The sequence below is a fragment of the Panthera pardus genome, unplaced genomic scaffold (assembly GCF_024362965.1).
Source record: "Panthera pardus isolate Hobbes unplaced genomic scaffold, ASM2436296v1 HiC_scaffold_8, whole genome shotgun sequence".
In the NCBI taxonomy this organism is placed as follows: domain Eukaryota; kingdom Metazoa; phylum Chordata; class Mammalia; order Carnivora; family Felidae; genus Panthera; species Panthera pardus.
In genome coordinates this window covers 12,829,888-12,855,510 of record NW_026527013.1, presented here as the reverse complement: position 1 = coordinate 12,855,510, position 25,623 = coordinate 12,829,888, and the positions used below count along the sequence as shown (strand labels likewise).

At 55.1% G+C, this 25,623-nt stretch overlaps 1 protein-coding gene and 1 pseudogene across 7 annotated transcripts in view; both read left to right on the top strand.

The window, feature by feature from the left end:
* The first annotated feature begins 8,599 nt into the window (after positions 1–8,599).
* LOC109247991 (ubiquitin-like protein FUBI) lies at positions 8,600–9,001 on the top strand (annotated as a pseudogene).
* Positions 9,002–13,189: 4,188 nt separating this feature from the next.
* CPAMD8 (C3 and PZP like alpha-2-macroglobulin domain containing 8) overlaps positions 13,190–25,623 on the top strand; it is an 83,148-nt gene continuing 70,714 nt past the window's right edge. For 5 of the 7 annotated variants that reach the window (XR_008420671.1, XR_008420672.1, XR_008420670.1 and 2 more), the window contains exons 1-8: positions 13,191–13,468; positions 17,192–17,343; positions 18,985–19,007; positions 20,742–20,907; positions 20,986–21,038; positions 21,377–21,394; positions 21,806–21,860; positions 24,067–24,180. Coding sequence is in view for 4 of the 7 variants with exons in the window: in XM_053898467.1 (XP_053754442.1) it covers positions 13,239–13,468; positions 17,192–17,343; positions 18,985–19,007; positions 20,742–20,907; positions 20,986–21,038; positions 21,377–21,394; positions 21,806–21,860; positions 24,067–24,180 (811 nt within the window). In the remaining 3 variants the exon portion in view is untranslated. Of the gene's footprint in view, positions 13,469–17,191; positions 17,344–18,984; positions 19,008–20,741; positions 20,908–20,985; positions 21,039–21,376; positions 21,395–21,805; positions 21,861–24,066; positions 24,181–25,623 lie in introns of all 7 variants that reach the window. The other 2 variants (XM_053898469.1, XM_053898468.1) reach the window with 1 other exon arrangement.

Here is a 25,623-nt window from a genome sequence, read left to right as displayed (position 1 = left end):
AGCTGCCAGCCTCCCAACCCTCCACGAGGATAGAACCGACCATGCAGAGGCTGCTGGGAACAGTGTTCCAAGCAGAGAGGGCAAGGCCAGTGGCAGAAGGGCAGAGTGTGGCTGGAGGGTGTGTGCGAGGGGGGCGGGGTGCTCTGAGATCTGGGCTCTAACTGGGCAGCCAGTGTTTCTGGAATGCAGCCCCCTTGTCTGAGGACTGGGGACAATAGTCATCCTTGCTGAAGGTGGTTATGAAAAAAAAAATGACATGATTAATTCCTGCTACATGGTGCTCACTCCATAAAGGCCAACGGTTACTGTTATTGGTGGTTTCACTGTTGCTGCTGTCTTTGGGACTTTGGGGCCCTTTCTTATTCTCAGCAGAACCACTGTTGTCTCTCTCCACCGGTTTGATAAGCTGTGAAGAAGGCCTCAGGAATGAACCTTGAAACATCGTGCTGAGTGAGGGAGGCCAGTCCCAAAATCCCACATGATGTGTGATCTCATTGACATGAAACGTCCAGAAGACCCAAATCCATAGAGACAGAAGGCAGATTAGTGGTTACCAGGGGCTGGGGGTGGGGTGGGGGGTGGATGGTGACTGCTCATGGGAACGAGCTCTCCTTTCGGAGTGATGAAAATATTCTAGAATTAGGTTATGGTGACAGCACAACTCTGTCAATATACTAAAAACTATTGAATTGTACATTTGAAATAGGTGAACTTTATGGGAAGTATATCTTTTTTTTTTAATGTTTGTTTTTAAGAGAGAGAGGCAGAGCGTGAGCAGGGGAGGGGCAGAGAGAGGGGGAGACACAGAACTCAAAGCAGGCTCCAGGCTCTGAGCTGTCAGCACGGAGCCTGACACAGGGCTTGAACTCACAGATCATGAGATCATGACCTGAGCCAAAGGTGGAGGCTTAACTGATGAGCCATCCAGGCACCCCGGGAAGTATATCTTGATAAACTGTTAAAAGAAAAAAAAGGAAAGGAATGGAAAGAGTCCCATGGAAGAGGTAGAGGGTGGTGAGGCCTGGAGTCTGCCCCCTAGAGCTGAAGTCCATTGGAGACAAGGCAGGTGACGCTGAGGAGGTAGGAATGACACCCCCCGGTTCACAGGGCAGCAGGGGCTGAGGACCCAGGGTGGGGTGGGACATGGGCCTGGGGGGCCAGGACAGCGAAGCAGCCTTGGCAGCTTTGCATGGAAACATCTCCTCCTGCAAACTGGCCCCTGGGAGCTGGTTCCTCCCACTCCCAGGCCACCTGGCCCCTGTGTCACACCCAGGAGGCCCCCCACCTGCACTATGGGAAACAGGTGCCCTTTATGGACCACTGAATACATCCTGGACATAGAGCTGGCCTTCCACCCTCAGTTCTGGTCCCCACTGGTGCCCTGTGAGGTGAGTTCTGCTGTCAGAGGTTCTGGAACTCGCCTGTTTAGAACTGATTTCCCTAAACGTTGTGGACCCTCAAGGGCTGGGCCAGTCTGGTTCCATCTTTAAATACCTGGTTCACTGGCCTAGTGGGTGGTGACCTTGGATGCTTGGTGAGAGAAGAAGGAGAAGACGTGCTCGCCTCACCCGAGGGCTGACTGCACCTGCCCACCTGACCCCGGGGGTCTTGTCCCTGCCTACCTCAACTGGCCCAGACATGCCATTGGCCCGGTGGCTGTCTTGGGCTCTGTCCCCTGCAGTCCCAATGTCCCGCAGGGCTGGGTGAGTCCCCACAGGGAGCAGAGGATGCTTACAGCCAGTTGTCTCCTGGCCCAGGGTGTGTCCGGAACATTCCGGGCACCGAGCTGGCATCTTCCCCAGGACAGAAGTGGCCGGTGGAGCTGAGACGGGCCAGGGCGTTTACTGTGGTGCTTTTATTTCCAGCCTGTTTGCCCAGAAGGCAGAACCAGCCAGGGCGCCCATTTTGGGGGTGAATTGTCTGGCCGTCAGTCTTCTCACCTGCCAGACCTCAGAGCTGGCCGGAGTACCGTCTGAGGCTGGTCCCTGCTCTCATCTCACTGGGGCCTCCAAGAATGAGTGGTTGGGCTGTGGTGGCAGCCCAAGGGACAGATAAAAGCCTGGGGGTGTCTGACTCCCTGCCATCCCCAGGGCTCTGGCTGTGTAAGAAGGGCTGTAGATGGTGCCTCTACCCTCCTCCCAGCACAGGCACACGCATCCCAGGATCACTCTTTCCATCGGTGCACGGGCCCCCGGGGAGGTGGGCCAGGTGCAGCACAGGTTATAGGGATTCATTTGGAGTCACAGCCACTCAGCTGAGGGACGCCCCCCCGGGCGGGGCTTCGCGATCTCGACGCACCTGGACAGGACCTATGAGACCAGAAAGAGCTGTGTGGAAAAAAAAAAAAAAAAAACGGGGCGCCTGGGTGGCTCAGTTGGCTAAGCATCTGACTTCAACTCAGGTCATGATCTCACGGTTCGTGGGTTCGAGCCCCGCGTCGGGCTCTGTGCTGACAGCTCAGAGCCTGGAGCCTGCTTCGGATTCTGGGTCTCCCTCTCTCTCTGTTCCTTCCCCACTTGAGCGCTCTCTCTCTCTCTCTCTCTCTCTCTCTCTCTCTCTCTCTCTCTATATATATATATATATATATATATGTATATATATATCTCACAAAAATAAAGATTAAAAAAATTTAAAAAAAAAGAAAGAAAGAGCTGTGTGGGTGCAGAGGCCACATCAGTGAGTGATCTCCTGAGGGTGGCCTGCGGGGGTTAGGGGGGATGTCTGGGGTCTGTCCCAGGGACAACGGGACAGCTGACAGGCAAGCTGGGGCCTGAAGATCATAGCTTTTGCCCTGAGGCGAAAACATAGAAGTTGGGGTCTCAGGGAAGTGGTTCTGGGGACGTCCGACTGGAAGTTTCTGCTATCAAGTCTGGAGTAGAGAGGCTGGTGCGTGTTCCCAGAGTGTGGGCCGGGGTCAGCTGCAGGCCGCCAAGACCACCCTGACACTGCCCTGGGGACCCACAGGTGACCTGAGAGCTGAAAGGTTGGCTATGCCTGACCCCGGGGATTGTCTGCCCATCGTTCCCTCGCCAGGGCCTGCAGCCCACGGGTGGGGACCCAGGGTGGCTTGAGATCTGGGTTCCTGCACCCCAAGAGGGCCCACCGCAGCTAGACTCACCCCTCCCTGGTTCCCCATGCTCCTTGCAGTGGGCACGAGCTCCTTCCTGTCGGCAGGATGCTCTGTGACATTGCTGTGGCCAGGGCAGCATCCGGGGACTGCTGGCTTCTCCCCAACCCAGAGCAGGCAGAGTCCAACAGCGCATTTCAGGCCCGTGATCCCACGCGGCAGGGTTCTGAGACGCCTCTCCCTCCTCCGAAAGTCCTCGCCCTGTGGCCCAATCTCATGCCGTAGCTCTTGAATACAGAAAAAAATGTATGTTTCTGTTTTTATAAACAGATTTATTGAGGCATAGCCAGCACACAATAAACTGCACACATCTGTGTAAAATATCGGACTGGCTAAGTTTTGACATATGTACTTGCCCGTGAAACCGTCACCGCGGTCGAGATCCTGAACACAACCAGTGCCTCTCCGCCTCCCCCCAAAGGTCCTTGGGACCTAAAAGCAAACTTCTGTTTCCTGTACTGTACTCACAGTACTTCTGACACCGAATGTGGGTTTTCCACACCGAGCAATTATTATAATTATTATTTTTTAAAGCAGACTTCATGCCCAGTGCGAGGCCCAACACGGGGCTTGAACTCGCAACCCTGAGATCGAGACCTGAGCTGACATCAAGAGTTGGGCGCTTACCGCACTGAGCCACCCAGGCGCCCCCACCCTGGGCAATTCTGACACCACCCGGAGATCGCACAGACCCCACAGGTGAGAGCCTTCCTTGGTCCCACAAGACGGCCCCCACTTCCGACCCCAGCTACAAATCCGGGTCTCCAGGACTTCTGACAGACTGGCTACAAATCAGGGGGTTCCAATGACCCCCTTTTGGGATTCCATAATCTGCTAGATCTGCTCATAGAACTCAGGAAAGTGCTTTACTTACTGTCACCAGTTTACTGTAAAGGATGCCACTCGGGAACAGCCAGAGGAAGCGATGCATAGGGCAGGGGATGTGGGAAGGGGTATGGGGTTTCCATGCCCTCCCTGGGTGCGCCCCCCACCAGCACCGCCACGTGTTCACCAAACCAGAAGCTCTTCGAGCCCCGTACTTTTGGGTTTTCACAGAGGCTTCAAGACATAGTCATGATTCACGCCATCATTGGCCATCGGTGATTATTTCCATCCCCTCCTGCCTCTTTGGAATCTAATCACATAGTTGGTTCCCTGGCAGCCAGCCCCCATCCTTAGCTGTGTTCCAAAAGTCATCCCGTTCACAGAAAGTTGGGGGTCGTTGAAAGGGTTTGTCGTGAATAACAAAAGACCCTCCTACTTCAGAAACGGGGGACGGAAAGTAAATGGTACAAAAGATGCTTCTATCGCTCATCGCTTAGGACAAGGGTTTTAGGAGCTCTGTGCTGGGAACCAGAACGAAAACCAAATATGGTTTCTTGTTGCATCATGATAACAAGAACAATAGTTCTAATCCGTCCTGCCTGCCCCTCCCTCTCTTTCTCAAGCAGCCACTGGTCAGCTTTGGGCCACTCTAGATTAGTGTGCATTTTCTAGAATTTTCTATAAGCGGAACTTATAGAAACTGCTCTTTTTTGTTTGTCTTCTTTCACTTAGCACCACATTATCGAGATCCATCAACGTTGTTGCCCCATCAGTATTTCTCCCTTTTTCAAATTGCTTCATGGTATTGTTCCATCGGATGAACGCGATTCCTTTCTATCAAGCGCTTTCTGTAGGTCAGATACTGTCCCAGTGAGTCTAATCTCCAACTTCAGGTTTTGTTTTGTTTTTTTAATTTTTAATCTTTATTTATTTTTGAGAGAGAGAGAGAGTGAGACAGTGCAATCTTTATTTTTTTGAGAGAGAGAGAGTGAGAGCACAAGCAGGCGAGGGGCAAGAGAGAGAGGGAGACACAGAATCTGAAGGAGGCTCCAGACTCTAGAGCTGTCGGCACAGAGCCCGACGCGGGGCTTGAACTCACGAACTGTGAGATCATGACCTGAGCCGAAGTGGGACACTTAACTGACTGAGCCACCCAGGAACCCCTGAAATTAACCATTTTAAAGGGAACAATTCAGCACTTGGGTGGCTCAGTCAGTTGAGCCTCCAATTTTGGCTCAGGTCATGATCTCGTGGCTTGTGGGTTTGAGCCCTGCGTCGGGCTGTGTGCTGACAGCTCAGGGCCTGGAGCCTGCTTCGGATTCTGTGTCTCCCTCTCTCTCTGCTCCTCTCCTGCTCACGTTCTCTCTCTCTCTCTCTCAAAAATAAATAAACGTTAAAAAAATTCAAAGGGAACAATTCATTTGTATATTCAAGATGTTGGGCAACTATTACCTCTGTCTCGTTATATAGAACATTTTTATCACCCCTGAAAGAAACCCGTACCCATTAGCAGTCACTCCTTATTCCTCCTTGAGTCCTGAAAGTAGCCAGCAATCAGATTTCCAGTGTGACCCCCCCCCCCCCTCCGCCCAGATCTGTCCCTGTTGCAAAGGCCAAGGGGAAGGAAATGTACCCGCCTGCCCCTCCCTGGCAGGGTACCCTGTGCAGAGGGTACCCTGTGCTGGGGGGCAGTGGAAGAATGTGCCCAGACTTTCTGTGTCCTGCCCTGAGATTTCCACTTCTGAGTGGTCCCCTGTATCTGCCGGGCCACCGTGGCCTGGAGCCAGCTCTGCTGCTCGGCACAGACCAGCACCGTCCCCCACGGCCTGTCCAGGTTCGAGCGACGCCGAACATCTCAGCGTATTGCCCCAGCGAGCCAAGCAGGGCCTGTCACTCCTGGAACAACACCATGGAGAAAAGCTTTGGCCATGTGGGGGCGGTAGGGGTGGGGTGAGGCGAGGCGCTGGGGGTGTGCAGGGTTGCTGCTCCAAGCCTAGGGATCTGGAGCAGGATGGACTTGCTAGATCCAAATTTCCAAAGCAAATTCAACAGGTTGAATGTCCAAGAAGCACATTGGGCCTGGGTGGGGCCACATTGGGCCCAACACTCCCTGCCAGCCACTGAAGAGCCAGGCTTCTGTTTCTTGAGCAACAGCTTTATTGAGATACGTCATATAATTCACCCTTCTATTTAATTTAATTTTTTATTTTAGAGAGAGAGAGGGAGAAAGAGATCTCAAGCAGGCTCCACGCCCGGCAAGGAGCCCAACACGGGGCTCGATCCCACAGCCCTGGGATCCTGACCTGAGCCCGAATCAAGAGTCAGATGCTCCTCTGACTGAGCCCCCCAGGCGCCCTCTAATTCGCGCTTTTGAAGTGTTCAGTACGCTGGTTTGTAGTATGTTCACAGAGTCGTGCAACCGCTCCTGCTTTAGAACCTTTTAGAACATTTCCATCACCCCCAAAGGAGACCTCGTCCCCACCCCCCTGCCCCAGCCCCTGGCCACCGCTCATCTTTCTGTCGCTGTGGATTGGCCTGTCTTTGATAGTTCATATAAATGGAATCACACCCTATTTGTCTGTTTGTGCCTGGCTTCTTTCTCTCCTCCCGATGTTTTCGAGGTCCGTGCAACCTTGTAATGCAAGTCAGGGCTTCCCTCGGCTTATGGCTGAGTAATATTCCGTTGGTTGCATGGTGGTCGGACCATATTGTATCCATTCACGTGTTGATGGACATTTCCGCTGCTTCTGCCTTTTGGCGATTGTGCCTAGTGCTGTTGTGAACACGTGTGTTCAATCTGTTTGAACACTTGCTTTCAAATCTTTGGGCACAAGCCTAGGGGTGGAGTTGCGGGGTCCTTTGCAAACTCTGTGTTTAACTTTTGAAAGAATCATTTCCTTCTTTGGTTGAGGTTATTAAAAAGATGATAATGAACACCTTACTCTCTGTCCCACCCCGTTAGAGTTGTCAAATAAAACACAGGACAGACACCCTGTCAAATGTGAATCTTACAGGGGTGCCTGGATGGCTTAGTGGTTGAGCATCTGACCCTTGATTTTGACTCAGGTCATGATCCCAGGGTCTTGGGATCAAACCCCATGTCAGGCTCCATGCTGAGCGTAGAGCCTGCTTAAGATACTCTCTCTCTCTCTCTCTCTCTCTCTCTCTCTCGGCGCCTGGGTGGCTCAGTCGATTGAGCGTCTGGCTTTAGCTCAGGTCATGATCTCACAGTTTGTGAGTTCGAGCCCTGCATCGGGCTCTGTGCTGACAGCTCAGAGCCTGGAGCCTGTTTCGGATTCTGTGTCTCTCTCTCTCTCTGCTCCTCCCCTGCTTGTGCTCTGTCTCTCTCTCTCTCTCTCTCTCTCTCTCTCTGTCAAAAATAAATAAACATTAAAAAAAAAAAAAGATTCTCTCTCTCCCTTTGCCCCTCTCCCCTACTCGTACTCGCTCTCTCTCTCTCAAATAAAAAAATAAATTAAAAAATGTAAATCCTATTTAAGGGACAAATACGTTTATTTTTAGTGTAAGTACATTCCAAATATTACATTGGATATACTTATACACACATCCAATTTTTTTTTTTGGTCATTTATCTGAGATTCAAATTTAAATATATTTTTATTTGCTAACTCTGGCAACCCTGCACCTAATTCATGCCTTTTCTCTGCTGAAGACATTGTTATTTAGCCCCATGCTTACTTAAAATCTGTCTTTTGTGTATATACCCCAACACGGAGTTGCTGGGTCATATGGTAATTCTACGTTTAGCTTTCAAGGGACCACCAAACTGTTTTCCATTGTGGCTGCACCATTTCACATTCCCACCAGCCCTGCACCAACTTTTCCACCTCCTCCCCAGAACTTGTTATGGTCTATTTAAAAAATTCACAACAACGTTGTAAGAGGTGTGAAATGGCATCTCCTTGTGGTTTTAATCTGCAGTTCCCCTGACGCTTAGTGATGTTGAGCCTCTTCTCATGAGCCTGTCGGCCATCGGTACCGCCTTCTTCGGAGAAACATCTATTCAGATCCGTTGCTCGTTTTTTGATTGGGTCGTTTGCCTTTTGTTGTCATTGAGCTGTTGGTGCTCTTTATATATCCTGGATGTGACTCCTTTGCCAGATATATGATTTGCAAATATTTTCTCCCATTCTGTGGGTTGTCTGAGATACTGTTGTTTACGTCACCCGTTTCTGGCGATTTGTTACAGGAGCCACTCATGCAGAAACTCATACAGTGTTCTTCCTCCCATGCCCCTGCCTGGCCCGGGACGCACGTGTGATGTGTGCATGTGCGCACACGCACCCCGCCCCCCCACCTCGCCCAGACATTTTGGTTGTTGCCGGGGCGGGTGAATGCTCACTTCTCTCCATGGGCAGCAGGGAGAGAACCGGGTAGATCTTAGCCTGGATGTTTCCTGATCTGTAAAAGTGCTGCTCCAAGGAGGGCCCCAGGAGCCTTTGCACCTTGCTTCCGAGCAGCGTCTCCCACGTGCTCTTCTTGGGCGTCTTTTCTAAACACCTGGGAGTCCTTGAGAAGATGCTGAGGTTGGGGCACACAGCAGGCGGTGAGGACGTGCACACCCTTGCTCCTCCTTGTTCCCTACTCCACCTTTGCGGTCGTGGCTGCGGTGGCCGTGGTTCAGTCGCTGACATGCAGGTTTTTGTCCGCATCCAGGAGCTACACACCCTCGAGGTGGCCATCCGGGAGCCGGTTACCCACATCAAGGCTCACGGAGCCTCACAGGAGGGCATCGCCCCAGAAGATCGAGTCGGATTCCTGGCAGGTACGCCCCCTAGAGGATGAGGCCACCCGGGGTCAGTGTGGAGCCGGGGCTCTGACCCCTGGAAGGAGGTTGGGAAAGTCCGTGGTTCCCTGGTCCGTGCTGGGAAAGTAAGAGGGCGGACTCCCAAGGTGGCCAAACAGGAGAAAACGAAGACGGGCCGAGTCAAGCAGGGGACACAGTACAACCTGCATTTTTTCTATGTTGTGCCCACCTTTGGCAAGAAAAAGCCCCCCCCCCCATGCCAACTCTTAAGTCCATTGTAATCTTGGCTTTCTGCAATAAAGCCACTTACCTAGTTCAGTCACACACACACACACACACACACACACACACACACACACACACACACACAAAGATATTGAGGTTGGCTCCCTGGACCCTCGGGGTTTGGGAAAAACCAAGAAGCCCTCCTGCCCATTTTCTTTGCTGAGATCAGGTGAGGCTGGCTGAGGAGTCTTCCTCACTGCCTACCCTGGACCCCAGGCCCAGGCAGTGGGCTCACACTGGCGGTAGGGAGAGACCTCTGACCCCCTGTGGAGCCAGCACCCCTGTCCTCACATCTCTGGGCCAGGAATCCCTTCCCCACCTGGCCTGCTTCTGTCTCCCGGGCGGCAGGAAGTGCAAGTGCTTGGGTCTTGTCCAAATTGCCTTCCTGCATCCTCTCCCTGGCTGCTGTTTTCCCCTGCGTCCTCCCTTCCCTGCTTTGGGGGGGATCGACTGCGGCACCTCCTTCCTCCATCGGGTTGTCCCTCTTCCTGTGGACGAGCATGAAGGCTGCTTCTGGTTATTCACTGCCCCCAACAAAGCTGCTGTGAAAGCTCCTGGCAGGATCACCTTGGCATCTGTCCAGCGGGGTCAGAGGTCACATGCAGTTTCAGCTTTTTTAGTATGGCCAGGGGTTCCCCAAGTGATGTCACTGCTGTGCCCCACAGCTGTTCCTGCACACAGGCATGCACGGCTCCCCGCTCTGGCTTTGGGGTCCTGGCCGTGCTGTGCAGGAGCCCTATACCCTGAGGGGGATAAGTCTGCACGTCTGTCTTCCCATGCCAAGTTCAGCTAGGAGCTGGCTGGCCCCATGGAAGAATAAAATGCTTCTCTCTCTCTGTCTCTTTTAATTAAAAATTTTTTTTAACATTTATTTATTTTTGAGACACAAAGCATGAGCAGGAGAGGGGCAGAGAGAGGGGGAGACACAGAATTCGAAGCAGGCTCCAGGCTCCGCCGAGCTGTCAGCACAGAGCCCGACACGGGACTCGAACTCATGAACCGTGAGATCGTGACCTGAGCTGAAGCTGGATGCTTAACTGAGCTACCCAGGCACCACCCTCTCTCTTTTTTAAGTTTATTTATTTATTTATTTGTTTATTTATTTACTTATTTATTTAGAGAGCAGAGGAAGGGCAGAGAGAGAAGGAGAGAGAGAATCCCAAGCAGGTGCCACATGGTCAGTGCAAAAACCGACGTGGGGCTCGGTCCCACGAACCGTGAGATTGTGACCTGAGCTGACACCAAGAGTTGGCCGCTTAACTGACTGGGCCACCCAGGTGCCCCCAAAATACTTCTCAACAAGAGGACCATCTACCTCGTCTGCCCAAACCCCGCCCACTATGCCTCTCATCACTGACATGCTAAGAGACGCTTAACAATCTCCAGGTAGGACAAACCTAGCCGGTTCCACCTTGACGTGACATTCCTAAAAATGACCACGCTCTGCAAATTTGCACCAACCACAGCGCTTATGGGGAAACGGGGACAGGTCACAGCTTTTCAACTGTGTCGGTGACACATTAAAAATAGATAGGTACCTACTAAAAACAGTAGGGCAATTGTACACAGGTCGAACGGCTTAGAATGATAGGAACGTTACAGCCAATACAGCAGTTGGTCTTTGGAAAGGACCTGAGGTTCACAGGTGGACATGGGTGTGGGAAGGTTGTAGCCAGCTTTCCAGATGGGGCCTGGCATGGTAGCTCCTAACAGCTGAGGGAGAGTGTAGATGTTGAGGGGTGTGTGTGTGTGTGTGGGGGGGGGGTTGTGTATTCCCATGCAACCTGGGTCAGCCGTTTTCTGCATTCATCCAGCGTTGCCCCCGGGACAAGATCCCGCATAAAGCGTCACCACCTTGGATCACATCACGCTCAAGTTCACCCCCTATTCACCCCATTAGTGAAAGAGGGATCCCCTGCACTGAACGCCTAACACCCAATGCCGATCAGGTGAGACAGACTGTAGTTTCTTAGTCACATCTACTCACAGCCCCGGGTTGCGGGAGGACCCAGCTCACAGGAGACCACGTGGGAGGGTGCCCTTGGGAGGGGAGTGAACCGCCAGAAGATGTTAGAGGCAGACTTCGTAGTAACAGGAGGGTGGGGTGCCCCCGGTTCCCACGGGAGGATGTGCCTGGCTTGTCAGAAAGACAAGGAGATGAGATCCCTTAGGTTGGGGACTGGTGGGGTGTAACCGGTCTGGCTGACAGGGGAATAGGTGGGGAGCAGCCTCTTTTGTTGGGCGGGGGGCATATCTGGTGAGAGCAGGGAACTCACAGTTAGGCCCTTGGGGACCTGTAAGGGCAGCACGTCCAATCTGAGTCCTTACAACACAGAGAAGGGGGTGGACAGTAGACCCTGAAGGTGGAGGGGGGCCAGCCTGTGACTCCAGAAGACCATCCCAGGCAGAGGGGACAGCAGGTTTCTCAGTCGCAGGTTGTGGTGGTGGGTGGTGGGTGGCCAGAGTCCAGTGGAGGAGGGAGCAAAGGGCTGGGCAGGAGGCTGGCTTCCTGACTGTAGAGGGGGGCCTGGTTTATGGCCCAGCAAGAGGAGGTGTGGCAGGCTGGGCAAGCTGGGCAGGACAGACGGTACATTAGGAGGGTTATACTAGAAGGCCCTGCCTGGTTCCCGGGGTGGACTGAGATCAGAGGCCTGCACCTCTTCTTCCTGGTCTTGGCCCCCTCTGCGCCTGCTGATGCCCCCTTCCAGCCAGGCTCCTGCACGAACCCCCTCCAACGTCTGCTAATGCAAGCCCTGTCTGCCCTCGTGTCCCCACTGTCGGCCCAGGGCTTGGCCTAAAGCCAAGAGAGGACTGATGGGGAGGCTACCCTAGAGGGCCCACTGTGCCTGGGAGCAGGAGGGGTTCAAAGGAAGTTTCCAGAAGGAGCAGGAGCTGGGCAGCCAAAGGAAAAGGGCAGAAGAACAGAGTTTGAGCACGTGGCACAAGGCATCTGAGGAACCAGGGTGAGGCTGAGCCATCAGGGCAGCCTGGAGTTTGGACTTGGTCTCAATGAACAGGGAGCCTCGAAGAGTTGGGGCAGGAGGGAAGTGGGGTCAGCATTAGACTTTTAGAGGGCCCTGGGAGCTGGAGTAATCCTCCTAGAGGGGTCAGTGGTGCTGGCTGAAGGTGCTGGAAGGAGGGAGCAGGACTTGGACATGACACAGAGAGGAGGTGCCCCCCCCCCAACCTATGACAATGAGGCCATTGCTCAGGTGGGGACACTCTGGGGGGCAGGACGGGCACCTTGCCCCCAGACAGTAAGGGGTGCTGGCCCAACTTCGCTGTAGGCCAGAGGGGAAAGGCAGGCCCAGAGAGGGAGGGCCTTGGCCGTGGGGATTTGTGGAGAGCGGCAGGGGTGGGGAGAGGGTAAAAATGAGGACCGGCAGCCGGAGGCCCGGGGGGGGGGGGGGGGGGGGGGGGGGTTGGGGGGGCCAGCTGCACATCTGGTAAGTTCGTCCTTTGCCAGCCTGTTTCCCCAAAGAGCTCCACTCCTGAGGCCGGGTGCACTGCACAAGGTCGCCGGCCCAGGCTCCGGTGGGCGCCCTGCGGGGCGGGGGAGTGAAGACTCCTGGGAGAAGCAGCCGCCCCGGGGGTGGCCGGGGCGGGGCGAGTCCGCGGTGGGGGCCGTGCGGGGGCGGCTGGGGATGAGGCCGAGGAGGCGGAGGAGGCCGGGTGGGGGGCAGTCCCGGGAGGAGGCGGGTTCCAGGAGGATAACGACCCGCGCAAAGGGAAGTTGGGGGCGAAGGACAGCTCGGGTCCGAGGAAGGGGGTGGGCTTGGGTTGGGCCTGGCCGGGGGTGAGTCCAGGGTGGGGTCAAGCCTGGGCAAGGGGCGGGGCGAGACCGGAGAGAGTCCTTGGAGAGGGTGAGTCCCCGGAAGGGAGAGGGGGCGGGTCAGGGTCCGGAAAGGGGGCGGGTCGGGAGGCCGGGCAGGGAGGGGGCGGGGTGTAGGGGGAATAGGGGGTCAGTCGGGTCCGAGGAGCGGGGAGGGCGTGGGCAGGGTATGGGGGGGATCCGCGCAGGGGTCCGGGCAGGGGGCGGGGCTGGTCCAGGAGTGGGTGGGGGCGAGTGGGTGGAGGGGCCGAGTCCGGGGAAAGGCGCGGGGCGGGGCCGGGAGGGGGCGCGAGGGGCGGGGCGGACCCTGGCGGGGGCGGGGCGGGCCCGTGGACGAGGCGGGTCCCGGGAGGGGGCTGGTCCGGGGCTGCCCCAGCTTGGCCCGGCGCGGAGCGGGGCGCATGGCGCCGTGCGCACGGCGCGGGGGCTGCGAACAAAGGGCCCCCGGCGGCGCAGGGGGCACCGCGGCGCTCGGACCCCGGCCCTGGCCCAGCCCCGGCCCGGCCCCCTCCCCGGGCGCGGCGCCCCCGCGGAGCCGAAAAATGTGGGGCGCCCTGCTCGGCCCGCTGCTGTGGCTCCGGCTTCTGCTACTGTCGCCGCGGGACGGAGTGTGCGCCGCGCCCCAGGCCCCGTGAGTTGCCCCGCGCGACTGAGGAGGCTGGCTGTCTTCTCGGGGAGGGGGTCCCGGGGACTGGCTCAGAGAGGTGCAGCGACCTGTCCAAGGCTACACAGCCTCCGCACTGGGCGGGACCTTGTCCCTTGACTTCCAGGGGTCGGGCTGGGAAGGGGTCCCCCTGAACCTTCTTGAGGGGGCCACATCCAAGTACAGGGAGTCCCCAGAGCTAGGGCTGCGAGGCCAGCGCCTCCTCCCCAGCTCGCCCCCTTGGCGTGACGGGGGCTGTCGTCTTGGGTGGCGATTTCAAGTTGCCCGTGGCATGAAGGTAAGAGGTGCGTGTCTTGGCTGGGAAATAGGAGAGACCTACCGTTCCGTTTTCCTTGGGAGGGCGTGGTGGTGGGGAGGAAGTGTTTGTTTTGCTTCCACATTTTTCTTGAAGTTTGCCTACAGAGCTTCTGGTGAGTTGACACAGTGAGGAGGTGAATTAACTAGCTGCTAAGGAGAATCCCCCGTGAGCTGGCGTCCTCGGGAGTATTTCCAGACCTGCAAGGCGGTGGGTTCAGGGGGGCTGCCTGGAGCTGCCCAAGTTCAGCCGTTGAGGCGGGCCTCGGTCTTCATGAGGTGGCTTGTTCAAGCAGTGCTTGTTTAGTCCAGAAAATAGGCCAATAGTGGGGCTAGGGGGGGTCGTGTCACTTCCAGCCACAGCTCCTTTGGGACCACAGTTTGAGAAGTAAGACACCGTACTGTGCCGGTGCCCCTGGACCCTGTGAAATTGGAATCCAGCAAATTTTTGTCCTGATCTTTCAAAGCGAGCGTCCCTTAAACACAGAGGTTTTCAGCCGGGTTGGGTGGGGCGGGGGTGGGGGAGTGGGGAGGGGGTTGTTTCCCTGGTGGTCGTTTGGCAATCCCAGGGGCGTTTTTGCTTGGCGTCTAGGGGAGGCAATGCTTCTGGAATCTACTGAGTGGAGGCCAGGGATGCTGCTCAACATTTTGCCACACCCAGGTCCTCCGCCACCACAAAGCTTGACCTGGCCCGAAATTAGAGACCCTGCCTTCTAAGGGCCAAGTTCAGAGTCTCCGTGTTGCAGAGTTTCAAGCACTTCTCGGGAGTGTGGGCCTCTGACTAAAGTCATCCTGGGATATTACCTTCTGTCGAGGGAAATGTAGTCCCTGTGCTGGAGACACGGGCTAGGAAATGAACTTGCAGAATTACTGACCCGGGGTTCTAGATTCGTCGGCCTCTAGGCCAGAGCTGTGGAATCCTGTTTTGGGAACAGCCCTGGATACCCGCTTCTGAGATCCATGTGATTTTTGCATGAGGGATCCCTGACCCCAGAGAGCAGCGTGGGTTTGCACCCTGTAGTAAGACCAGTGGTGTCTGCTGTTTACCATACACTGCCTTTCCCAGGCTGGGACCTTCTGAGACCAAAGGATGAGAAGCCAGTTGTCGGTCCACATGCCCAGGGCATGCATCAGGTCAGCAGTGCTTGGGTGGCAAGCATCCCAACAGCTGCAACTCCTGAACCTCAGGGAGAGTTCATGTGGTTTCTTCGGGCTCTCTGGGGTCTCCGGGTGAAAAATCTACCTCAGCTCTGGACAAAGGCTTTACGAGGTGACCAAGGAAAATGAACACGGGGGTTGTATATTCCCCAGATGCTCGTCCATACTCTGCATGGGCTATGTGGGAGGCCCTGGAGGTCAGCTGGGAGCTGGGAGATGGAAAGAGTATTCCTTTTATTTTATTTTTTTTAAGTTTATTTATTTATTTTGAGAGAGAGAGAGAGAGAGAGGAAGTGGGGGGAGGACAGAGAGAGAAGGAGAGAGAGAGAATCCCAAGCAGGCTCCGCGCTATCAGCCAGGAGCCCGACGCGGGGGGCTTGAACTCACGAACTGCCAGATCATGATCCGAGCCGAAGTCGGATGCTTGACCGGCTGAGCCACCCCAGGCGCCGCAAGAGTATTCCTAAAGGAGACGGGGTTCCCATGCTGCCGCACCACAGGACACACGGGAAGCCAGAGTCATTGCATGCCTGGGTCCGTGGTGGAATTAGATAATACACAGCGCGTACCTAGCGTGACGATGCGCTCCAGGAAGCATAGTTATGTACCCAGGGTCACCGCCCGCTATGTGAACTGCTGAGAGGAGACGCTGCACAGGGGAGCTCGGGGTCTTTACCGGTTCCAGTCATCGCTGGATCTGGGCTGTGTACCTACCAAACTGGGGTCTTTGCAGATTCCCATCAGTGCTGGAGTTACATGGTACTTGGTTTGTACATGGTATGTCCCGAGGTCCTTGTGGGCCCCGAACAGTCCTGAAGTAGGACCGTGCATGTAGGAACCCAGGATTCGTGAACTCTGGCCACTGTTCAAGCTGGACGGAGTGCGGTGGGCTCCCAGGTTCGGTGCTGTGGCCAGACGGTACTCAACAGGAACCCACCGCGCCTTTTGAAATGCTCGATTTGTCACGAAGTTTTAACGAAGTCCGCTTCGTCCACAATTTTTTCTACGGATTGAGCTTTTAGTGTCGTAGTCACAAAACGTCTGCCTAACCCGAGTGCACCAAAACCTTTCTCCTGTGTTTCCTTCTGGTGCTTTTAGAGTTTTATCTTTAGATCTCTGACCCGGTTTGAGTTCACCTGAGTGTATGATGTTCGATAAGGGTCTAAATTCGTGTCTTTGTCGTGTGAACGTGGGGTTGTCCCAGAGAGGATTTTGAGAAACGAAAATCTCTCCTAATCTCATTGCCTGGCCTCGTGTTTTGCCTTTTGCCTGTTTCCTTCTGGTGCCTGTAGTTCTGCACCGTTGGGTTTCTGCCTTTGCTGTCTCGGCTCTTGGTGTTTACTGTTGCATCGTGAGCAGTTTTCGTGGTTACAGGTGAATAAGACTTCTTGATTATCCATGGAAGGTTCTAGAATAACAGAGGCAGGAACTCAGGTGAGGAGGACCTGTACCTCAGGTCGGGTGCCCTAAGGGCGTCCCAAGGCTCTCCCCTGTCCGAATGCGATCTGCTGCCTGTTCCTTCTCCTTCCGGAGAGACTGCTTTCCCATCTGGAAAGTGAGATGATGCTACTTATTCTCCAGGAGTATCTTCATGGTTAGTTGAGCTGAGGATTTTCAGAAAGAGAGGGCCGTTTTGGTTCCACTGTTCACAGAGCATTTCCTGTTTCAGGCCATTTCGTTGATTTTCAGGGTTTTGTTCTTTAAATGCTGCAGGAAGCTGCTTGCTTCTTGCCACTGGGCTCTGGAGTCTGGCTGCCTCGGTTCGAAACCTGGGTTGGGCACATGACTTGGCTTTGTCCAGGGTTTAATTTCTGACTCTGTAAATGGGTGGTTTGAGCACATCTCCCAGGGCGGCTGTGAGGATGAAGTGGGATCCTGTCAATTCCTCGGGGGAGTATTTTGCCGTGTTGGTGCGGCAGGAGCAAAGGTCCTGGGGCAGAATGAGCTGACTAAAAAGGCCCGAGGCCAGAATGCAGACACTGAAGGAGGGGCGCGGCGCTGGGTAGATACAGAGAGGCCAGATTCTTACCTAATCCGGGGGCTTCAGAGATGAATAAGCCAGCCCCTGGTCTCCAGGAGCTCACAGGTTGGTGGGGGACACAGATAACATAAAATGACAGTGTCATCGTGGTGTGGGCAGGCATAGGTAGAAGACCACCCAGGGAGCACCCTGACGCAGCCAGAGTGGCAAGGAGGCCGGAAGTGGGTCAGTTTCACTCAGGTTCTCCTCTCCTACAGGGGCTATTTGATTGCTGCACCCTCTGTCTTCCGCTCGGGAGTGGAGGAAGTCATCAGTGTGACCATCTTTAACTCCCCAAGGGATGTCATGGTCCAGGCTCAGCTGGTGGCCCAGGGCGAGGCGGTGGCACGGAGCCAGGGAGCCATCCTGGGTAGGTCCCTGGGGTGCTTCCTTCGTCTGTCTTTGTAAAGTGGCCTTTACTGCCTGGCCAGGGCTCAGGCCGTGCGGGCACTGCTTTGCTTCTCTCCCACCCCACCTCCCAGCAGGAGAGGGAGAGCGGGTTGCCTTTTCCCCCTTTTCCAGATGGGAAGAGTAAGACCCGGGAGGGGCAGCCACCTGCCCTGTCTGGGAAATCAGAGTCCGTTGTTCCTCTGCAGCCCAGGTTCTGTGGGTGCCGATCCGGATGGAGTCGGGAACCCTTCTGTGTCAGCTTTGGCTAGAGGTGGGGCCTGGACCCAGAGGGAATCGCAGGACCATTTCAGACCTTTTGTTGAGCTTCTAGCACCCCTGTGGTGTTAGGCCCAGACCTGGGCTTACAGCCAGACTATCACTGAGTTGAGCTCAGGCCCCCAGCCAGCCTCTCCCCTGCCGCCCTTGGTGAACCTCAGATAACAACAATGCTGGCCTCCTGGACAGAGCTGGTGAGAGCAGGGACCTGTCCAGCAGGACAGACAACTCGTTCTTCACGCAGAGTGTGATTTGGCCACAGGAGACACAGAGATGATGTCCGGGCTCTCAGGCCCGCAAGGCAGTACCTGTCCCCCAGGGAGACGAGGGAGAGGCTGACCTGGAGTGGAAACCAGGAGAGGGCTTGGGCAGGTGGGAGCACAGCAGTCCTGTTGGCCAGTCCCCAAACCCAGATCAGGTTGGCTTCAACAACAGTGTTTATGGGCTGTCACAACTAGAAAAGGCCACTGACGTCACTGGCTGTCTCCCAGGCTCACTTCTGGATGGGCCTGTGTCTCCCCAAAGTTGAGAGAGTAAGCGGTTCTCAAGACCTCTGAGAAATGTCCCATCATTCCCTCTGATTGTTCTATCTTGAGTCATGTGCTCAATCCTGACCCAACCTCCGGGACTGGGGAAGCCAATGCTGATTGGCCCATTTTGGGTCATGTGTTCAACTCTGAACCAATCACTGTGGCTGAGGGAAGACCTATGTAGATTTGCACAGAGCCCCAAGAGAGATGGGCAGACCCCCACCAAGCCTCATGAATTGGGAGCTGGGGAGGTGGCGCCCCCAAGGAAATCAGGGTTCTGCTAGTGGAAAATGGGGAATGAGTTTTGGGAGGCAAAAGCAGTAGATGCTAAATCAAGTCTTAGAGGCTAGAAAGCCCAGAGAGTGTCAGAATGGTAAATGATTCTGTTTGGGTAAAGAGAGAGGTGATGGGAAAATAGATCTACTGGAGTGAGGTCCACTGGGGACCTCAGTCTCCTCTTCTTTCTCTCCACCCTTCTCCTTGTTCCATTCCCCTGGAGTTTTCCCTTTGCTCTCTTCAAGCTTACCTTGGGTAGGGGCCAAGGGTGAAGTGAATTGAATACAGGCTGGCCAACTTTCCCCTGAATAACTCAGCCTTGTCCATCCCCTCTGGCCTTCAGCTTTCACCACCTAGGAGGAAACATCTCATTTTTCCCAATCCCAGCCCAGGCCAGACCAGCATGACCCAGTGTGTGTGTTTGTCTACAGAAAATCCCTCTGGGTAGAAAAGGCTCCCAGTTGTAAGACTGCAGCTCAGGGAGGCAGAAAAACACAGCTCCCAATTTAACTGTTGTCATTTAATTTTTATTTTTGTAGATAAAGGAACAATCAAACTCAAGGTAAGCTCTGAATTTTTAAAATCATAAATCCTACCTTGGAAATAATTGATTTGAAATGGAGCGAGAGAGGTTGCATGTGTGGTGAGAAAAATGAAGAAAAAATTGAGAAAAGGAGAAAGCTCACCTGTAATCCCATCCCCTATACTTTTCCCTTTTGTGTTTCCCATAAATCTTCATCCACATAAAGACATTTCTAGGGATGCCTGGGTGGCTCAGTTGGTTGAGTCTGGCTCTTTTTTTTTTTTTTTTTTTTTAATGTTTATTCTTGAGAGAGAGAGTACACGTGAATGTGTGCATGCTAGGTGGGGAGGGGCAGAGAGAGGGGGACAGAGGATCTGAAGCGGGCTCTGCACTGACAGCAGCCAGCTCGATGTGGGGCTCAAACTCATGAACAGAGAGATCATGACCTGAGCTGAAGTCGGATGCTCAACCAACTGAGCCACCAGGCGCGCCAAGCGTCGGACTCTTCATTTTCTCTGTCTCCCTCTCTCTCTGCCCCTCCCCTGCTCACGCTCGCTCTCTTTCTCAAAGCAAATAAATAAACTTAAAACAAAAAGGTATTTCTTTCATCGTTGCAATTAAAGGGTAGACACCCTGGCGTTTCCTGCTCTTTTCTCTTAACACACTGCATAAACATACGTCCGTGTGTTCAAGCCTCTGTAATTGTAATTTGCCCTTTATTGTAAACAGCATCCTACTGGATCTTTTTTTATGTACTAATTTACTAACCCTCTCCACCTTGTACATGGTTAGATTTTTTTTAAAAGGTTGTTTTCAGGGTTTTGGTAATGTAATCTGAAAGTTGCAAGCGTCTTTGTGCACAAAGATCTATTAGCATTCTAAATTATTTTTAATGTTTATTTATTTTTGAGAGACAGAGAGAGAGGGACAGAGCGCAAGCGGGTAGAGGCAGAGAGAGAGGGAGACACAGAATCCGAAGCAGGCTTCAGGCTCCGAGCTGCCAGCACAGAGCCCGACGCGGGGCTCGAACACACGAACCATGAGATCACGACCTGAGCCGAAGTCGGATGCTTAACCGACTGAGCCACCCAGGCGCCCCCCCCTTTTTTTTAAATTTTGTTTTTAATGTTTATTTATATTTGAGACAGAGAATGGAGACCTTTTTGCTTGTCACAATTGGGGAGGGCACCTAGTGGGAGCTCCGAACCCCCCAAGTGCCCAGGACCGCCTTCACGACCAAGAAAGAGTCAGCCCCAGATGTCGATAGTTGGGAAACCTTTGATAAGTCCTCTTGAACTACAGGTCGGCTTTCTTGTGAATCAGAAAGCAGGGCTGCCCTGGACAGGGGTTAAGATTACACACTGTCCCTGGCCACTGCACATCAGAAGGCACTCTTCACAGGATTGGTGCTGTGGATTTGTAGAAGAGACCACGAAGGGGTAGGACAGGGGACCAGGGGATCTGCAGACTAGAGACGCCCAAAAAAGGTCTTGGGCTCCTCAACTCTTAGACTGGCTCCTGCTGAGTGATTCTCAGCTTGTGTGGGGGGAGATTCTGGCTCCACTGGCAGTGGCCGGAGACATTTCTGGCTGTCATGACCCCGGGGGGTGAGGGTCCTGCCGGCATGCAGTGGGCGGAGGCCAGGGATGCTCCTCAACACCCTGCAGTGACAGGATGGCCCCCGCTGCAACGAATGATCCAGCCCTTCAGGGTCAGCAGCGCCGAGGTTGAGAAATGCCGTGTCGTTCGCCAAGTTCTGTGCTCTGCCTGCAGGTGCCCACGGGCCTCCAGGGCCAGGCCCTCCTGCAGGTGTGGGGCCGCGGCCGGCGGGCAGAGGAGGGCCCCCTCTTCCACAACCAGACCTCCGTGACTGTGGACAGCCGGGGCGTCTCCGTGTTCATCCAGACGGACAAGCCAGTGTACAAGCCCCAGCACCGAGGTGGGCGGCTCTTGCAGGCTTGGGGGGGAGGGCCGGCCATGGCCTGAGCTGCCGCATGACTGTCTCCTTTCCTTCCAGTGCTTATAAGCATCTTCACTGTCACCCCAAACCTGAGGCCTGTCAGCAGGAAGGTGAGAGCAGCATCTAAAACCGTGTGCCTGGATAAACTTAACAAAAAACCCCCCAAAACCAAAAAACACCAATAAAACCATGTGCCTGGAACACACCCCCCCCCCCCAACCGGGACCACCTGGCCAGGGGCACCACCAGCAACGGGTCTTTCTTCCCAATTCCTTCCGGTTTCGACCTCCGTTCTCGTTTTTCCCTGTGGCTCCGAGTCCCCTGGGGAGCCAGGGGGAGGTCCGTGGGACACGGGGAGGCCAGAGCACTGGTGGGCATGTGGCAGCGTGCTCAGAGGGCGGGGGCTTTATAGGGGGGTTTGCTCACTGCCTGCCTGTCTGTGTTGCAGCTGGAAGCCTACATTCTGGTGAGTGCAGCTCTGACTTGGGGCCGATTAACCTGCTCTCTGCAGACCTGGTCTGTCTTCCCCGACTGTCTGCCGTCGAGGTAGATCCTGCCTGTCCCAGCACCTCCCAAGCCGGGGGCCGGGTCCATCCCGGGCCCCGGATCTGCCCTGGGACAAGCCAAGTGTGTGTCTGTCTGTAGATTTGCACACAGCTCCCTAAACGAGGAGCAGATCTGGCCCCTTTGTCCCGGTGTTCGCACACAAGTCCCTTCAGCGCCTTGAGGGTTCATTTGCTCCCGTGTAAATGGCTAATCTGGGGGCCTGTCCTCCGTGCTTGTCCCACCCGAGAGAGAGAGAGGGCTCGGGGGTGCTCGCGTGCGTCGGACACAAGCCGGGCGCCCTGAGTTCACTATGCACGCTTGTCCCCCGCAGGACCCCAGGGGCTCGAGGATGATGGAGTGGAGACACTTGGAGCCACTCTGCTGCGGTAAACCTCTTCCCGTCCCCTCCCCTTCTTCCTTCTGCGGCTTGGGGGCTGCACCTTTGGGCGGCAGGTGCAACAGATCTTCCAGGAAGATAGAATGTGCTCTGCCTGGGACCCCACCAGCCCTTCCCTGCAGCGTGGCACCCCCACCCATGCTTCTCTGGTCCCGGCATCCGGCTGGGGCTCCTGCACATAACTTGAGGCCTTTCGGGACTATCACGGTCTTGTTTGTGGGCGCCAACCCCCCCTCCACATCTTCCTCCCAGCGCAGGTGTTTCGTGTCATCATCCCCTCCTCGGGGGCTCCTGGACCCCTGACTGCCTCTGCGAGCCGGATGTAAGAGTGCAGCATCTCTAGAAGGCTTGGGGAGGGCTGACGAGCAGGGACAGGGCTTCCTTGAGTTCGGAGCCTGGGGCTGCACGGGCTGCGGCGGAGCCAAGGGCAGGACAACTCTCTCTCTTTTCCTGTCAGTGGGGCACTGACATTGCCGCTGACAAAGGGTGAACTTCCAGGCCAGCGGGGGAAGCAGACATCGACTAAGCGATAACAGGCGATGACATCCGCCATGATGAGTGCTAGGAAGGAGAACTACAAACCGAGAGAGAGCAGAATGGGGTTGTCGCCCAGCCTGGGGCAGCAGAGACAATCCTGGAAGGCTGCCGGGAGGAAGAGCCTTTCCAGCAACGAAGTGAAGAAGGAGCAGAAGTTAGCCAGGAAAAGTGGGGGGACAGGGAACGCGTTCCAGACAGAGCCCAGTGGATGTCAGGGAGAGTGAGGCTGGGAACAGGAGGGAGGCCCCGGGAGTCAGGAGTGCTGACAGCAGAAGCAGCAGTGAGATCGGGGCGTCTTGGATTGCGGGGAGGTGTGTGGACTTGATCTGAAGAACACAGAGGAAGGGAACGGCTAGCCTCCCGTTTAAAACACCCCTTGCAGGGCGCCTGGGTGGCTCAGTCGGATAAGCATCAGATGTCGGCTCAGGTCGTGATCTCACGGCTTGTGAGTTCAAGCCCTGTGTCGGGCTCTGTGCTGACGGCTCAGAGCCTGGAGCCTGCTTCGGATTCTGTGTCTCCCTCTCTCTCTCTGTGTCCCTCCCCCACCTAGGCTCCCTGTCTCTCTCTCTCTCTCAAGAATAAATAAACATTAAAAAGAATTTTTTAACCCCCTTGTGATATATGTAGACCAGAGGTGCTCAACTGGTGTGATTTTGCTCCTGGCTGAGGCCCCGTAGAAAAAATGCACGCTGGTGACATGTACCCTAAGTGTCCTCTGACCATCAAAGGCTCAGAATACGTGAGGAAAGGGACCTTTGGCCGTCACGTTTTCCAATTCCAGAGTGGCGGAGAGAAGCAGAGGGTGCTGTTGGAGTCTGGGTTTTCGCGAGAGTCCCAGTGAGAACTGCCAGCACGGTGTCCCTGTTGGGGACAGGCAGAGCACGTCACACTCAGCGGTTTGGAGTCTACGCACCCCTTCAGACTCCCCCACGGCGGGGCGCGTGCAAAATGCCGCCCTGACTCTCCTCCCTGTATCTGCTCCAGCTGGGGTTCCAAGGAGCAGACCCAGGGCAGAGGCTGCCCCCTGTCCCGGAGGCCGCTGGCATTTCCGGCTGCCCATTTGCAGGGAGAGCAGTGCCCGGTCTTGAAGCCTGTTGAGAATCCGTGTTCAGTTTGGGTAGCAAACTGGTGGGCAGGGGGTGGGTTCTGCCCCCAGGGGACGTAGCATTCCGTGGGGGATACTTGGAGGTCGCCGTGACGTGGGGGGAGGAGCTACTGGCATCGCGTGGGTGCAGGCCAGAGATGCCACTCAGTGTCCTACGATGTCCCCAACCGTGGACTGCGACCTAGCCCCAAATGTCAGCAGTGCCGAGGCTGGGAATTGGCTCAGGCGGGAAGCAGAGTGGCTGAGCGTGGTGCCCTGTCTCCATGGCCTGTCACCTCCCTGTCCGCGTGGCATCTTGGCCACAGGGCTCCCCCAGGAAGCTGAAGGGTGGCCTCTCTCTGCATCTCTCACCTTTAACCTGCGGGGGAGCTTGTTGGGCACAGACCCCCGCCAGCCCGGGCCTTGGCCTCATCTCCGGTTCCCCCGAGGTTTGGCTCTGGGCAGGGTGGGGGGTGCAGGTCCCCGGGGTGCCTCTGTTCCGTCCTTGCTGCACCCAGCTGGCACCCTGCACGTGCACTCGCCCCAGGATGACGGGTGGTCTCTCTTCACACAGGCGTCGCCAACATGACCTTCCCCCTGTCCGACCAGCCGGTGCTGGGAGAATGGTTCATTTTTGTCGAAATGCAAGGCCACGTGTACAACAAGTCCTTCGAAGTTCAGAAGTATGGTAAGCCAGAGAATGTTGGGATCTTGGGATTTCACATCTGGGAGAAACCACAGACTCAGTGGTGACGTCGGTGATGGGGGGTGAGTGGCAGGAGCCCCGTTCACTGGGGGATCAGTGCAGAGAGCTGGGCGCTTTGTCATTTCCTTCTTTAAAGGATTGTCATGAACCATACGTGACAAAATTGGCCGTCTTAACTACTCGTAAGTGTATACTTCTGTTGTGTTAAGGATATTCATGTTGTTGGACAGCCATCACCAGCATCCATTTCCAGATCTTTCTCATCCTTCAGTCTGAAACTTGGTCCCCATTAAACGCTGACCCCTTGTCCCCTCCCCCAGCCCTTGGCACCCTCCATCCTACTCGTTGTTCCTCTGGGTCTGACTCGTCTAGGTGCTTCATGTGAGCGGGATCATACGGTATTATCCTTTTGTGTCTGGCTTATTTCACTCAGCATAATGGCCTCCAGATTCATCCATACTGTAGCAGAATTCCCTTCCTTTTTTTTTTTTTTTTAATTTTTTTTTTAATGTTTTTTATTTTTATTTTTGAGACAGAGAGAGACAGAGCATGAACGGGGGAGGGGCAGAGAGAGAGGGAGACACAGAATCGGAAGCAGGCTCCAGGCTCTGAGCCATCAGCCCAGAGCCCGACGCGGGGCTCGAACTCGCGGACCGCGAGATCGTGACCTGAGCCGAAGTCGGACGCTCAACCGACTGAGCCACCCAGGCGCCCCTCCCTTCCTTTTTTTTAAATTTAAATTTAAAATTTTCATTTTGAGAGAGAGAGAGAGAGAGAACATGTATGCAAGTGGGGGAGAAGGGCAGAGGCAGAGAGAGAATGTTACGCAGGCTCCACCTCGGTGCAGCCCCTGACGCGAGACTCGATCTCACAACCCTGGGATCATGACCTGAGCCGAAATCAAGAGTCGGAGGGATGCTCAACCAACTGAACCACCCAGGCGCCCCAATTTTCCTTCCCTTTTAAGTCCACTTCTTTTGGTTCTTTCATTGTTTTCCCAAGGAAAGGCATTTCTCGCCTTGTGTAACAAGCTCGAAGGACCAGGGTCTTTACGTTTCCTCTGGGCTGCTCCCTTGCTCCCCAAGCTGCACAGGGTGACCAGATGGCTGGATGCTCCCAAGGCTGAGTCGTGAAGCAGAGAACCCCTCCAGCTGCAAGCACTCTCCAGCCACCCCTAGTTGGTCTAGGACCTGGCCACTTGGGCGCTTCTGGGCTGGGCTGCATTCAGAGCATGTGGCCTAAAAGTGATGAGATGTGGACCTCCTGAGAAAAAAGGGGTGTGGGTCTCTCCGAAAATAGGAAATAGAGGTGGGTCAGCAAAATCCCCAGAATGCTGCCCTTATTCAGCGAAGGGTGGTGTGGATTTCTGTGGGGTTGGCTGCTCCGTGGCGGGGGCTGCGGCTTTGCTGTTAACGCCTCCAACAC